At 41.9% G+C, this 14,572-nt stretch overlaps 3 protein-coding genes across 5 annotated transcripts; 1 reads left to right on the forward strand and 2 right to left on the reverse strand.

The window, feature by feature from the left end:
• Positions 1–5,451: 5,451 nt before the first annotated feature.
• On the forward strand, positions 5,452–6,100 carry LOC122617694. Of its 2 annotated transcripts, none has more exons than XM_043793646.1 (3): positions 5,452–5,651; positions 5,717–5,787; positions 5,836–6,100. In XM_043793646.1, the coding sequence occupies exons 1-3, from the start codon at positions 5,555–5,557 to the stop codon at positions 6,049–6,051; spliced, it is 384 nt and encodes a 127-aa protein (XP_043649581.1). In that variant the 5' UTR covers positions 5,452–5,554; the 3' UTR covers positions 6,052–6,100. The 2 variants fall into 2 exon arrangements, with proteins under 2 accessions (XP_043649581.1, XP_043649582.1); XM_043793647.1 differs by having other exon boundaries at positions 5,460–5,651; positions 5,720–5,787.
• A 3,921-nt stretch (positions 6,101–10,021) lies between these two features.
• LOC122617502 (lipase member H-A) lies at positions 10,022–11,253 on the reverse strand. Its single transcript, XM_043793385.1, has 4 exons — positions 11,019–11,253; positions 10,479–10,943; positions 10,218–10,416; positions 10,022–10,160 (listed from the first exon to the last, which is right to left on the reverse strand). Exons 1-4 carry the CDS (start codon positions 11,245–11,247, stop codon positions 10,088–10,090), a joined length of 966 nt encoding a protein of 321 aa, XP_043649320.1. The 5' UTR covers positions 11,248–11,253; the 3' UTR covers positions 10,022–10,087.
• Positions 11,254–11,417: 164 nt separating this feature from the next.
• On the reverse strand, positions 11,418–14,465 carry LOC122617223 (fibrinogen-like protein 1). 2 transcript variants are annotated; one of them, XM_043792976.1, is made up of 5 exons: positions 14,173–14,465; positions 13,432–13,562; positions 12,758–12,891; positions 12,386–12,569; positions 11,418–12,323 (listed from the first exon to the last, which is right to left on the reverse strand). In XM_043792976.1, exons 1-5 carry the CDS (start codon positions 14,338–14,340, stop codon positions 11,555–11,557), a joined length of 1,386 nt encoding a protein of 461 aa, XP_043648911.1. In that variant the 5' UTR covers positions 14,341–14,465; the 3' UTR covers positions 11,418–11,554. The 2 variants fall into 2 exon arrangements, with proteins under 2 accessions (XP_043648911.1, XP_043648910.1); XM_043792975.1 differs by having other exon boundaries at positions 12,680–12,891.
• Between the last annotated feature and the right edge of the window lie 107 nt (positions 14,466–14,572).

Below are 14,572 nucleotides of genomic sequence, written 5' to 3' on the forward strand. Positions count from 1 at the left end.
TCTGTCGGATACTCTGCTCACCACCAGGTGTTCCGCTCACCTGGATCGCTCTCCTCGCGTTTCGGGCCCAGGCCCAGGTGATCTGTCGCTCTTATATCCCACTCTCAGGTGTGCCAGCCAGCTGATCTTATTGGAGGCACTGGCGTATAAGAGCTGCGATCGATTTTAATTGAATGAGCCGCCTGGGATTCGCCATTTTAGATTTGACCTGCAGTGGAGGTGGTAATGGGTGGAAATAGAAACCTCAGTTCAGAAAGGATCTCGAAAAATACTTAGGAGGTTAGAAAAGGAAGGTTTAGGGCCTTTTTAAGTAAAGTAATCCAGAAAATACACTGGGAAATAACTAAAAAGATAACAAACAAAAATAGGCCAAAATAATTAGATATCATCTAATCAACTAGATACTAAATTAAATTCTCAGAAATCTTCAAACAAATGTTTATTTGTAGAAAAGGATAGGATAGAATATAAAATCTATGTGGTGTTGATTGCACTTAATTGCTATTCTATAAAAAAGTTTAATTCAACAAAGTTATTTTTACTGTTACCAATCAAGGTAATGTCTATTAAAGTATATTATAGTTTCATAAGATTTTCGCTCAAAGTATATAACTGGTAGCCTTTAAAGCGTAATAAATCACAATCATACAAAGCATAATCCCCGAATAGAACCTCCCACTATTAAAACCGCTTTACTACGCCGTTCATTAGGTTTGACACATTTTAGATAGAGCCTAGACCAAATAAAAACTGTCCAGCTAACACGCGAATCTTGCATAGACCTCATGCAGTTTTGGATGGCAAAAAAGCATAATTAAATAGAATTAAAGCATAAATTAAGTCAGCTTATGTGCTTTTCTTTGAGGGAAATCAATAGAGCGACAATTAAAACGTATCTGTATCTACATATTCCAGGTGGAAAGCAGAAAAAGAAGAACGAGGACTGTCATTTCCCTGTGTAATTCCCTGAATCATAAAATTACCCCAACGCACGCCACACATAAAAGCCATTTTCATTTCGCCTCATCCCCCTGGTTCCCTTTTTTCTTTTTTGGCCATTAGGGAGCCACAAGTTTATGTTTTCAGCGCGGGGGGGTAAAATGGTTGCGGGAAGGGGGGGGCTAAAGTATCTGGAATAACACGCAAACGTGGTTTTCTGAGGGGGTTTTTAGAGGTGTGGCCTCTCCGGAAAGCGGCGCAGACTCAAAAGCCAGCCAATCGGCGGTCGACAAAAAGAGCGAGAGACACCAGATACAAGATACAACGAGTGAGCGGGACGGGGCATGCGGTTAGAAAGAGAGAGAGCGAGCCACTTTTGCGTACACGGTGGCAGTAAGTGGAAAAAACAACAACACCAATACCACACGCAGGTGGAAAAACAAAAACAAAAACATCAACATTCGTAGTCAGATACGAATGTATCTACTACACTCGCAGATACATTCGTCCATATTCGACGCCACCGATAATTGACTGTCGTATTCCCCGGCTTTCGCTATTGACTTCGTGCAAATTTGCCATTAATGCCACCGCAGACGTCTGCAGATACAAGCCGAGATACTCAGATACATTCGAATTTGTTTGTCTTCGCGCTTTTGTTTGCTCTCGAGCTGCTTGTCTTACGTTCGGCATCCGTGAGATATGCCAAAGACACATTTCCAAGCCCGTACTTGACTCCGTTCGCCGGTTGACAAATGCCAGCCAATTTATAACGCATTTGGCCTAGAATGAGGCGGTCGAGTGTGAAGATATGCACGCTCTGGGGATATAAATATGCATACTATGGTTAAGGGGCTTTAGAATATCTATGGCATTTTTTATATAGCACGAAAAAATAATCATAATTAACTTAGAAATTTACTAAATATCCCATTGCTAAAATTATTTAGCTGCTGACTACACAAGCTAATGACAATAACCACTTGTAATAGAAAGGATACAACAAAAATTCGTGTTTTTTCACTATTTTTGGTATAACTAAGTCAAAATAAGACTTATAGTTAAAAGAAATACTGTTTTATGATCATAACAACCTAAACTAACAACCCAAATCAACATTTTGAGAAAATGAAAAACAAATTTTTTTTTGGAAATTTTGATTTTTTTTAAGGGGTACCATCATTAAAATTTGCAAAAAATTAAAAAAGAATTTTTTTCAAATTTCAATACCAATCAATTTGTGTTGATTAAGGATAAAGTTAGAAGCACAACGAGGTATAAATTTCCATATTTTAACGATTTTATCGATTTTTATGCCCATAAAACCATTTTATTTATAAAAATCATTATTTCATTGTTTTAGGTCTTACTTAGGAAATTTTTGTACCATCTTTAGAAATTTCTCTTATCAACTTAAATTCCATTTACATCTGTTTATAAACTGATAAATGTCATATTTATATTCTCCTTACTCACGTTTTCCCCAAAATCCCCCAACAAAACCTGTAATGTATCAAATTTGGCGCTTTTATGTCGAGATTCGATCAGTTCACCATAAATATTCAAATTGGAGGCGCACATCCTTGCAGCGTAATTGATTTTCCCGCCAGCGATATCTCCGGGATTTATTGCAGCCCCTGTTTCGGCTCTTACCTCACACAAAGATCGATGTCGAAGGGTACTACCTGTTATAAGTCGAAAGATCCGAGGACTCTTAGCCCGAAATTCACTGCACTCGACCGAGCAGAACTTATCGGCCAGCTCGACATGATTAATTACCCAGCGAAGACCCTCGAGATCAGTTCGTTTGAATTGTGGCCAAAATATTGTCACGCTTCGGAATCGGAATAAAATGAAAAACACGATCTGAGAGCCTCCAAGGAAATGGTTCTCCACTTGATTGATTCCACTTGGCGGCACTTGCCGATAAAGAAGGACAAGTTCCCAAATGATTCCGATTTATTCGGGCCGTGTATTGTCAACCTGGAGTTGCTTGTTATTTCTGTCGAGTGCGAGGTACCCAGAGATTACGCGGCAATTTGTTTTGTCTGTGCATTTTCTGGGAAATATTTTCATAATTTCTTCGGCTTAGCCTTATCGCTTGAATTTATTTGTTTGCATAATGCGAGGGTAATTGAAATTTCAGCCAGGGGAATTGGAATTGGGGCAGGGCCACCTCCAATTCCATCTAACTCCAGCTATCAAGATCAGAAACATATTAGTTAATCCGAATAATCGGGGGCCACGAAATGTGCATTCTATGCAAATGCCGGCCAAGATGCAACTGCGAAATTTATGCGAATGCTAATCAAGTTAACACCAGGGCATAGTCGCTGTCGTCTGACAATTTTTAAGTGCGTATCTGTGTCGCTGCAGCGGCGGCAACAATTATTAATGATTTTGCTAAATGTTACAGAAAATAATGACAGCACTGTGCTGTATGCAGCTCCACAAATTACAAATGCACACAAAATGCCTTTTGGATTTCGGAGTTCGGATTTTGTATTTTGTGACTCGGTTTTCGCCCCTCGCCTTTCAACACCTCGGTGCCCACATTTCGTTGCGTTGAATGAATGATTCGACATGTTCCAAGTGGGCGGCCCGCCTGAGGGCGTGCCACTTTCAGGCGAGGGCGGGGGGCGTGGCATGGGGGAGAGCGGCGAACAGCAGGCGGCTGATTCTTCCCAAGCTTCATGGGCACTTTTTTGACATTTAGCGCGTGCGCAAGCGCAGAAAGAAAGAGTCATGATCTAAGCATCTAACGATCTAAGGCACAGCGAGAAAAAACTGCATCGTATCAGCTTAATCAAATTAATTTGAACTTTAAAACGATTCATTATAATTGACCAATTATTCATTTGAAGTAAACAAATCAACAATAAATGCTTGCCCCACTTTTATACTTTTCTGTCATTTATAGTCCAATATCCCCCAGTACTATCTTGAAGTTTCATCCTTTGCTGCTTAACGAACTTGTCATAGAGGTCTCGAAACATTTTTATTATTATTGATAGTAATTATGCCATTATTTGCCACAATGTAGAGTCCCATTACCTATTGGTTCTCTCGCTTTCAGTTTCTGGGCAAATAAGATTTTACGACAAAAATCGAAGTACTTTATCTGTTATCATACTACTTCGAATATGTTTATACAACCTTTAGTCACAAAAGTTATACAGGCTCTTTATTTCAACCGACCGATAATTGATTGATTAGCATTGCGGCTAGGATTTTCTCCCAGTGCAGTGCTTCATTAAATTCCCGTTTCCCTGTACCACTTCAGGTGTTGGAAAGATGAGCCCCCAGTGCGGTACTCCTCCAACATCATTTCTATGATCGCGTTAATCACCTTTCAAGCCCACTCAAAGCGAAGTAAAAACGATATGGCACTTGAGAGTGGCTGGATGGATCGGGGATCGGGGATCTCGATGGTATGGGGGCAACTTACAAACGATATTATTGCTTACTCAGCAGGTTTCGGGTCGCAACTATTTTCGGGGGGTACGAACTGCTAATGATGCGACTGCACAATTGAAATGAAATTAATTTTACGCAGCAATTAATTAAATCTCTGCTGTGGGCAGATGCAGAGAAAGCCAAGGCCTCCCACACCAAAGGCTTCATCATCTCCCTTAACTACGGCCAGTAATAATAATTATTAATTGGGCTAACAAGTCTCTGGGTTTTTAGTTTTTGGATTGTGAAATCTCTCCGAACGTTTTGCCTTGGCCAAAACTCAGAGACCATAAACAACTGATACACCATAAACGCGACGACGCACAAAACAATTGCACCGAAATAATATAAATTCGTGTGAAATTAAATCATAAAAGTAACAATAATCTGGCCAAACCCAGAAACCCACCAGCACACGTCAGACATCGCAGACATCGGCCAGACTTCAGACTTCAGGCATTATGCGATGATATTCGATATTCGGCACTGACACAGAAAACAGGCGCAAACAACCACAACAACGAGCAGCCGAAAATTTCCATAGGATTTTCTATCGATTTTTATGGCAAATCGGAAAAGTTTACCAATGCCGAGAACTTTTCTTCGAATGCGACATGCAAATTATGAAACTTGTTTGGTGAACCCAAATTCTGGCCAAATTTCCATATAAGGGCCTGCGTTTTCTATTTGCTTACTTCGTTTGTTGAAAAGTGCTTATAAACTGCCTTATCTATTTGTTTATTTGTCGTTTACGATGCTCTTTGTCAAACGATTTTCTGTCGATTTTTATGGCCAATTGGAAAAGTTTACCAGCCCTAGAGCAAAAGCCGAGAAGTTTTGATTAGCGCCAATTCGCCCTAAAATCATTTTGTTTTTATGGGGACTCAACATTTTGATAAGAATGGATTTCTTGAGAAAAACATGTGAAATCTATTTAGTTTTTTGGATATTAATATGAAACAGTAATGGAAAGGTATGGTAGCAGTTGTCAATGTAGCATTTCAAGATCTAAGCCACCATTTAACACTTGCTTTTCCAACTTACCACTTGCTATTAATATTATTTTAACTTGATTTCGTCTGAGGGGCCTGGTTTTAAGTGCCTACATTTTCACCAAATAGACAATCAGTCTTGAGTCTCCGATTAACGAAATTCCAAAATGAGTCCAAGTTCACGGCGCTGCCTCATGCTGCTCATCATCGCGTTATCCTTTCTGTCTCTGCGCCTAATCGACAGTTTCATAAGTCTAAAGGAGCGTAAGTTCTTGGGTTACCAACAAAATCTATTACTATATTTAATAGTTATGTTTATTGGATTTAAGCAGCCGTTCTGGCCAATCACCGTCAAGCAATTCAGGAGATCCAAGACGATTTTGTGCATCTGGCAGATAATGTAAGCCAGACTCCAAAGTAATTTGATTGTTTCCTAATCCCCCTAAAGTGCTCCATAGAGAAACTGATGGTGGACGACTCCCTGGAGTATCTGCAGATCAGTTGTCATGTGGATGATCTGCCAGAGGGCTACGAGCGGAGACTGAAGCCCGTCGATTATGGCCGGAGTTTCTTCCTCAACCAGCGAATGCCGAGGCCTTTAAAGCGCCAGTGGAATTTCCGAGTGCCCACAAACGCCGTGAATGGACTCAGTCTGCTGACTTGATTGATTCGACTCCACTAGACTGATAAAGAAAATGTCAGAAATGAGCTTATCACTTTGACTTTTGGCGGCGGGAAATGCTTGACCACCGGCGGATTTCAATTAATCCGGTGGTTCAGTGGTCAGCATAGAAGGAGCCGCTACCGAATGATCGGTAATGATCCCGGGGCCTTTGTCTTTAATGAGCTTATCCATCATCGCGGTCACAGCTCCCAGCGTCTTTAACTCATCTGTCACAGGGCTAATAGGTTTCATTAGTCATCTCCAATCGTCCGCTTTATCAGCTGCTTTTTTCACTCATTTTTTGTGGTCATTTCTCAGAGTCTCTGAGCCGAAAACAAAAAAATGTATTTTCAGTTTTGGTTTTTGCCTCAGTTTGGCTTCTTACCTTTGTGCCCTTCTCGATTCGTTTGGGCCTCGCGTGTCGACAGCAATTTTCACCTTAATTATTTCTGGTGGCAGGAGTCGTCGGGTGGCCGAGGATGTGTCCAGCACGCGCTAATGTTTAATATCCGCCAGGATAATGGAAAGGGTGGTCAGAGGGTGGTCAGAGGGCAGCCAGAGGGTGGGAAGTGGAGGAGAGTCGGTTGGGAACACCGCAGAAGACACCCAGTCCAAAACCAGACCAGACAGTTATGCAAATTTCCAAGTTTATTTGTATATTAAAGGGAGAACAAAACCTCCGTTGCCATAATGATGAACCAAGGGAATACCTTATGACGTCTGGAAATTCGTGGAAAATTTTCATCAATTTCACTTACGCAAATGTAACGATACGCCAAGGTGACAGGACAATAAATATAAACCATAAATATGTGAAAAAAATATTCAAATTTTTACAATAGTTCAATAAATTGGCGCCACAAGGGCACATTGGAACTGATATATGGCGAAAAAAATAACAATAAATCGGTATTTGAATAATCATAAAAGCAAATGCGTAAATACTATTAGATATTTAAATAATAAAATAGAAAAATGTACTCTAAGAACCTTGGAATATTATATCGAATTAGTAATATACATTTATTAGCTCATTGGTTTTTACAAATTTCTTTGATACGAACGGGGAAATACCCTTGGTTTGGCTAAAACATATAGCAATCCAAATACTCCCCGAAAGTCAAAAAGTATCTAAGTATCTGTAGAACGGAAGCGAAGCGTGTGCTCGTAAATTATTGTGGCCACACACAGATACACCACACACTTACACACACCTACACTACAACCACCAGGATGTCAGCTCGATGTTCCTCTGTGTGTGTTTGTTTGCCCATTTGGGCCATCGTCCTTTCGTGTCCTGGCTGTCTAACGGTCTAACATTGTCCGTTCATTGTCTTGCCATGGCCTGTTTTTTGAGAGCTGCAAAGCTGGAGAGTGGGAAAATGGGGGCTGGGGTTTTCCTTTCTGTTTGCCATTCAATATTGGCGCCATTGTACCCCCGTCTCCGCGACTCCTTGCATATCATGGCCGTGCTTCCATTCCCCCTCCTCGGCAGCCATAAAATGTTCAATTAGTTAATGAAAAATTTTCCAATTGGAAAACATTCGAGTTCAACTAACGATGTTGTGTGCAGGGGAGGCGCTGCAGAGGGATAAGGATATGAGGTGGGGGGTAGGGGTCTTGCGCCTTTGTAGAATATGCCTGCAGGTCGGAAATTTATGCATGTGATTTATGCACAACAACGATTGCCAATTACAATATCATTTCTCTTCTTGTCTCCTCGGCTTTGTGTTTGCATATGTTCATTTTGTCTTGCCTTTTGCCTTTGGGTTCCTTTTTTTCCACCTTTTTTTACCTGTGTCTTTGGACGAGTGTCCGTGTGTGGGGTGCCATTAAGAAATGTGTCAAAACATGTGAGGAATTATATAAGTTAAAGCACGACAGCGGGAGTTACGCATTCCGGGCAGACAGGATAAAAGGATAAGAAAAACTCGTTCAATAACAAATTCATTTTTTCTAAGCATGCAGTCCTCTTTAAACATATGTAGACGTTGGTCTTCTTCTGAAACTTATAAATTTCCACATTTCGTTACAGTTCTGATGATGATCTCTTCCCTTATAGTTTTATACTAATGAAGCAATACATAACGTTACCTTATTCCCCTAATAGCAGTTCCCGAGCTCATATTGCATATGAATTAGAGCGGAACATTGGTCATTGGCACGTACCCGCTGAAGGGCCCTCCTGGCCAAGGGCCCCTTAACCCCGCTTAACCCGCGACGACCCCCACCCACAAGGCACCCAAGCATTCAGCCATCACCAGAATCAAAAGTCAACAACTCTCGCTTTGTTTTACTTTCCCAGCAAACAGAAATTAAAGCCAAAGAAAAAAGCAAAACGAGTGGCGGACAGGAAAAGCCAACGCATGACACAAATTTCAGGGAAGGAAGGTGGTGGTGGCAGAACAAAAAGCGGACTGCTGAGGAAATGGGAAAAATGCGTCAAGGGAAATGATGGAAATATTGAGAACGCATATGAGAAGAGCAAAAACCCAAAAAAAAGAAAAAAAATAGTCCAGACTTTGGCGCGCGGCACTCGGTAAACAAAGAAAAAACGTTCAGCAAACATAAACGGAAAACAGAAACTCGCTGGTTGACCGAGCATCAATAGAGCGGCTAACTCGCTGGATTTTCACCATGGAAAAGCTGGGGAAAAACAAAGCAAAAGCTTGGCTCGCAATGCGGGAGTTTCCTGTGCATAGAGGGGGTAATGAAGCCTGAAATCGATTTGTGGCATGATACAATGATCTATGCCCGACTTGAATGAAGGGTGATCCGCGACCACTGAGCCACTGAACCACTTGATCCACCAGAGCCACCAGAACCACCTGCAGCAACCACCTGTGCCACCCACCTTCAGCTTGCGTTTTCGGTGGATATCCGATCGACAGACAGCTGTTGCCATCTCGGAATCCCCAAATTTACAGCATTCCAACTCCTTTTAGTGGCACTTGCCCCTTAGCCAGGAATTTACGATCGCTGCCTTTGTTTACTTATTCTCATTGGTGTTCTTTTTATTGGCCTCACCTTCTATACACTTACCTCACGCATTCTCAACACTGTGAGAAAATTATCAGGTTATGCTTTTAAATGTCTACACGGTGGTCAACTGTGTAATGAAGAAACCAAATTCGGAACCTTATAGAACTTTATTTTTCTGACATATTAAACCATTTTTATTCCGCCATATATTCCAAGTGTAGTTGCCCGCTGGCAGCGCGAAGGAAACAAAAGTGGGGCCCAAGCACCACTGAACCACCGAATCCCGAAGCCACCGAACCACCGCACCACCGAGGCCGAGGTGTCAAGTGTTTTGCCTTATCTTCTGCGGTTGCTTCCTCTTGTCTGTAGGCCAACTCCTCTGCAAGTTAGGATCCCATCCAAGATGAAGTAGGAGGAGGAGGAGGAGGAGGCCCGAGACCGCCGACGTGTCTGCCTCTCGAATTGCGTCAAAAATTATCGCCATTAAATGTAGATGAGCGTTTAGTTGTAAAGTTATTGGCCCATAAATAACCCCCGGGTCTGCAGTGATCCGCAGAATCCAGGCATCCGAAGAATCCGAAGAGGGGAACTGTTTCTTCTCTTCATTCATAAAATGGATGTGATTTATGAGCCGTTGCGCTTGCGGAACTTTTGATTGCAGGTTCTAATAAGGATGATGGTCGCAGCTAATTGAAATTCATTTGCTGATTGAGAAGAAATTCAGTGAAATAAAAAATGAGTAGCTATTGGTGGGTAGGGGGGGTGTAAGAAGTTTTTGCAAGACTCAATTTATGTTTGGGAAAGGCTTATGCTATCTTATGTCTCTTTAAAGCGCAATAACGTTGCATGTGTATAAACAAAACTCAAGAAAACTAAGTTTTTAAAAATTTAAATTATATTTAAACAGTGAAATATTTTTGTAGAAATTTTTAAACAATATTAAAAGAATATGTGTCAATTTCATTATAGGTGGCTAAGTAGCGCCATCTATTTCTGAAGCAATACATTCTTTCGCGCTATTACCGCCATCTATACGTAAGTGTCAAACGAAAACTCAGAAATGTGAGTTCCTGCCCTGGCCGTAGGGTGGCGCTCCATTAGTTTCCAAATAATAGTACAAGGTGGCGCTGGTAAAAAATTAAACAGAAAATGTGGAGTATTTTAAAATAAAAATGGAAACTAACCTGCGGTTAACATGTTCGCCCATAAAAACAGTTTGATATTCATTGGCGTTTCCCGTACTAGCTTTTGATTTTTCCCTTAGGCAGTCCTCAACACGCCTACTTTTAATGGCCGCCAAGCTGCAGGAAATCGCTGGAAAATTCTCAGGCATTCCAACTGATTCAGCGAAAAACATGACAGCTCGGTTATGACTGCAACTATCTAATAATTAAAAGTATACAAAATAATAAAAACAATAAGTAAACAGACAAAATCGAGCTTACAAGCTTCGTGGAGTAGCTTACTGGCTGCAACAACATCCACATTTTCGCATCCTGGTTGTGGAGCATGACCAAAATTCGGATAGAAGTCCACCGTTCCACGAGGACGAATGTCCCCAAACAAAGGGTAGTCCGTGTGAATCACATCCACGAACTGAGCGGCATTCGAGTGCAAACTGTCATCCGATCGGCTTGAAAAAAGGGGCAGAGCCGGATCCAGACCCGTAACTCTGCCCAAGGATCCATTGAAATGACGTCCTATTCGTCCTGCGATATGAGCACCCAAACTGTGTCCTATGACATGGACTCCCTCCAAGGAGATTCCATGGCGCTGAAGAAACTCTTCCAATAGTTTGGCTAGAATGCTAGACACTTTCTTCACAGCCAATCGCGAGCTGGGATAATCTAGATTGGCCACAGGACCCCAGTCAGCCACCAAAACATTCTCATATCCCTGAGCAGTATAGGCTTCGCGATTGTTAGATTATCAAAGAAGTTAGATATCTATCGCTTGAAAGAACATTTTTCTCTGTGAGTTCTTACCATTTCTCAGAGGCATTATAGAGCCATGTGTGCGAGATCCCAGATAACCGTGCACAATCAACTTGACAGACTCCACAGAGGCCAACTGATCCACATTCTCCAAGGCAACATCCCCTGAAGATTTCAGATAGTAGATGGTACTCTGATTGAGCAGGGAGTCCAGCAGAGCGGCTTGTAGTCCCAAAAATTGGCAGAGAATCGGCACCAGGCATAAGCTGGTCCTGGCCATGTCCAAAGTAATCCACATTACCCACGCGAATAACTAGAGATGCCATCGAAACCTTCCCTATTTATACCCAAAATATAGCATGCGTTCCACTAATCGACCGATTAGGGAAAATCTCCCAGAGATGACGTACTTTCAGGTGAGTACTCGTAAATTTACTGTATTATCTAGGTATTAAGTAATTTTCCATAAATATTACACACACACGCACAACGAGATTCAAAGCTAAAGCTAGGGTTAAAATGCAAGCAACCGATTGTGGGTTATCCCTGATTTCGGAGACGCAAGTAGGAAATGGATATATGGTTTCCTATCGTCTGGCATCATCTGATCCTTCCAACACGGGACGAATCTGCCAACGAACCCTTTTCAGCGAGTTCTGTCCCGAAAACGTATCCCACCACATCCCAGTTTCTCCAGCTTGGCCAATGTTCTGCGTGACGTATTCACCGAACAAGTTGCTCTTTGCGCAGTTATTAAACCAGCCAGCACCCTTGTGTCTCAGCGCGCAATTGCACTCGAGGCAGTTGTCATTGTCCTGATCCACAGTGCTGAACTTAGCTCCGGCATGATAGGACAATGAGTCTCCAGCTGAGGGAGTCAAATTATCCTGGAACTGGCCCAGCAGGACGAGCGGAAATAGTTCCTTTTCGCTGCCAATGGCAAACAACGAGTAGCCCGCATACGCCACGTTGCCCGAAAAGTCCTCCATCACAATCCTCAGTTCGTGCAGGGCCGATGAAGTGAGGGCATGCAGTTTGTTAAGACCAATGAAGAAGTCCCCAGCCAGATTTCCAAAGCCATCGCGATAATCCAGCCAGCCGCGTTCGAAGTTCACATCATCGGAGCTGCGGCTCAGAATAACAGTCCAGTCCTCGTCGCAAGACACGTAGAAGGATTCCGATTCGGGTGTGAGCTGGATTTTTAGAATTCCGTGTTTGGCAAGGAAGGAATAGGAACAACTAGTTTGCAAGTGCCGTGCAGCTGGTGGTCCATTTACTCCTGGTGGTCCATAGAATATAGAAGTCTGTTCTCCTGTCGATTTCAATCCTTTTCCCTGGATCAAACGGCTTTGGCGCCTGAAAGATAGAAGGTTTAGTTTAATTACATGTTGTATTAATAAAATATATAGTATACTGACCTAATGGCACGTGAAAGATTGGCCACTTCAATCTGCACCGATCTGACACTGAGCGCAGTGGAAGTCAAGAGAGTGGCCAAGGCATCCAGGCGACTTGAGACGTTCAAGTTGGATTCGTTAAATGCACCAGTTCCCGAAATGGGATACTGTTGCTGCGAAACATCGCGGACATTGCGCGAGATATCTGCCGGAAAAGAATTAAGATTATCAAAATGTGGTTTTTCAATGTGGAGCAGGCAACCAGAGAGACAAACACAATACAACAGCACAACATCGACATTTCTATTATGTTACCCTTCATCTTCATGCGATTTCTTAGCTTGTGTTTTAGCTCCCTAATGTTGCGGGGACCGAAAACCTGATCGGTTTCACCTTTGAGCTCATCTAGAGTGCTCCTCGAAAGCCGCTGGATGTGCTCAAAACTGTCCAATCGCTGGAGGAAGTCCAATTGCTGCGCCTTCATCGATTCCATGCGGGCTGAACTGCTTTCCACTAGCCGATCCAATCTAAAGAAAATGTTACATAAATAGTTAATAATTGAAAACGATAAAGAAGCTATCATTGCAATGAAATGACCCACTTAAACGATTTTCCTTGAGCTGAGAAGCTGATAAAGCTTTTAGATATATTTCTGTTTTTATTGTTGCCCTATTTCATCAGCTTGGGCTTGTCATTTGCAGATTTCTGTTTTCAAACGATCGTAAAATATAACCGATTAAGGGCAACAAAGAGAAAAATGTATTAAGCAAACAAGCAAAGCGATGAGATTCCACCTATAAACACTTTCCGGATGCGTGGGAAAATCAACAGCGAATTTCTGCGAACCTATAACAATAAATTTGACCCAAAAATAACAATCACTTCATATAAGAACTACAATTATATTGGCAACGGATTGCGCATCATTAAATATATAATTCTTCTGCCAAATAAGTCGCTGTGTCACAAAAAAATTCCCGAAGAGGTATTGATACGCGGTTTTTTGCTCTACCGGTTTTACGGAAAAATTTCGTATGATCTGTTGTCTATGTCAAACCAGTTCTCACTTCTTATCGATGACTTCCAGGCGGTGGCGCTGGTCCTCGTCCAAGGTCACCAAGATGCCAATGCGATCGTGCAGATTGGTCATGAGCTCCTTGTAGTCGCATCTGGGAACACTTGTGGTGGTCGCAATACTCTGGATATTGGCATACAAATAAAAAGAAAGGAAGACGATACATTAAGCAAACACGAGGCCAGCGCATTGAACTTGTTCTGGCCAAAACGAAACCTGCTGGCCAAAAGTCAGCAGCCAGTCACCAATTTAAAAATTCACATTACAGTGGACGATCGAGAGAGCAAACATCACATTATGCTAAATAGGTTTTTGCATTTCAAACAAAGGGTTAATTTATTTTATTTTCTCGTATTTAGTTTCAGCCACTTTTTAATGTTGCTTGTGTCACTTGAAAACACTTGTTCAAAGCTTTTAGCTCATTTATTTTATATTTATCTCTTTTTATTTGTGCTATGTTTTCGTTTCAACATATGGTATTTATAGCGTTTGTTTCTTTTTATTATAGTCGGCATTTCAAATTTACCAATCGCGAGAGTTTAATGAATCACTAAGTAGTTTTTATATTATTTGACAATCAAATTGAATGTCCAGGCAATACACACTAAATATTTTAGTAGTTATCTATATCTATTGTAAGTTTATAGAAATATATATGTCCTTCTTGTTTATTATCTTATTACAAGTTACGTTTATTCTTGCGATCGTCCGCTGTATTTTCACTGTAACGCACTCGGAAGTTGTTGGGCATGCGCGACCGGGTCTGGTTGCCTCGGAGGTTGCGAGGTGGGAGTGGTGGTGCCTGGGTGACTCCGGGAACTTCCACCACGGAACCAGTGCCAAGACCGCAGATCGCAGCCAGCACCATGACAATGGCCATGGCCGCTAATTGGGGCCTCATCGTGTCACTTTGTTTACGCGTCGCTCAAAACAAACAAATCGCTGCCAATCATTCGAGAATTTGACACCTATCCTTGGTTCCACGCACGTTCCAATGAGAACCCGTGATCAATACGTCCGTTCCGGTTGAAATTTGCGAAGAAACTGAGCGTATTTCAAGACCCATTCGATGATCGCAGCTCTTGGAGGGGAGCTTTTCTCGTAGAAAAGCTTTCGTCAGATGCTTGAAGTGT

Source organism: Drosophila teissieri, chromosome 3L (genome assembly GCF_016746235.2).
Source record: "Drosophila teissieri strain GT53w chromosome 3L, Prin_Dtei_1.1, whole genome shotgun sequence".
In the NCBI taxonomy this organism is placed as follows: Eukaryota; Metazoa; Arthropoda; class Insecta; order Diptera; family Drosophilidae; genus Drosophila; species Drosophila teissieri.

Bases quoted from the DNA above. Each gene is read 5' to 3' on its own strand.
- LOC122617694 (XM_043793646.1), top strand. From the start codon at position 5,555: ATGAGTCCAAGTTCACGGCGCTGCCTCATGCTGCTCATCATCGCGTTA. The intron at 5,652-5,716 runs GTAAGTTCTTGG...ATTGGATTTAAG, and splicing joins TTTCATAAGTCTAAAGGAGC to CAGCCGTTCTGGCCAATCAC. The intron at 5,788-5,835 runs GTAAGCCAGACT...ATCCCCCTAAAG, and splicing joins TTGTGCATCTGGCAGATAAT to TGCTCCATAGAGAAACTGAT.
- LOC122617502 (XM_043793385.1), bottom strand. From the start codon at position 11,247: ATGGCCAGGACCAGCTTATGCCTGGTGCCGATTCTCTGCCAATTTTTG. The intron at 10,944-11,018 runs GTAAGAACTCAC...ACAATCGCGAAG, and splicing joins TATAATGCCTCTGAGAAATG to CCTATACTGCTCAGGGATAT. The intron at 10,417-10,478 runs GTAAGCTCGATT...TTTAATTATTAG, and splicing joins TAAGCTACTCCACGAAGCTT to ATAGTTGCAGTCATAACCGA.
- LOC122617223 (XM_043792975.1), bottom strand. From the start codon at position 14,340: ATGAGGCCCCAATTAGCGGCCATGGCCATTGTCATGGTGCTGGCTGCG. The intron at 13,563-14,172 runs GTGCGTTACAGT...GCCAATATCCAG, and splicing joins GCATGCCCAACAACTTCCGA to AGTATTGCGACCACCACAAG. The intron at 12,892-13,431 runs GTGAGAACTGGT...CATTTTCTTTAG, and splicing joins CTGGAAGTCATCGATAAGAA to ATTGGATCGGCTAGTGGAAA.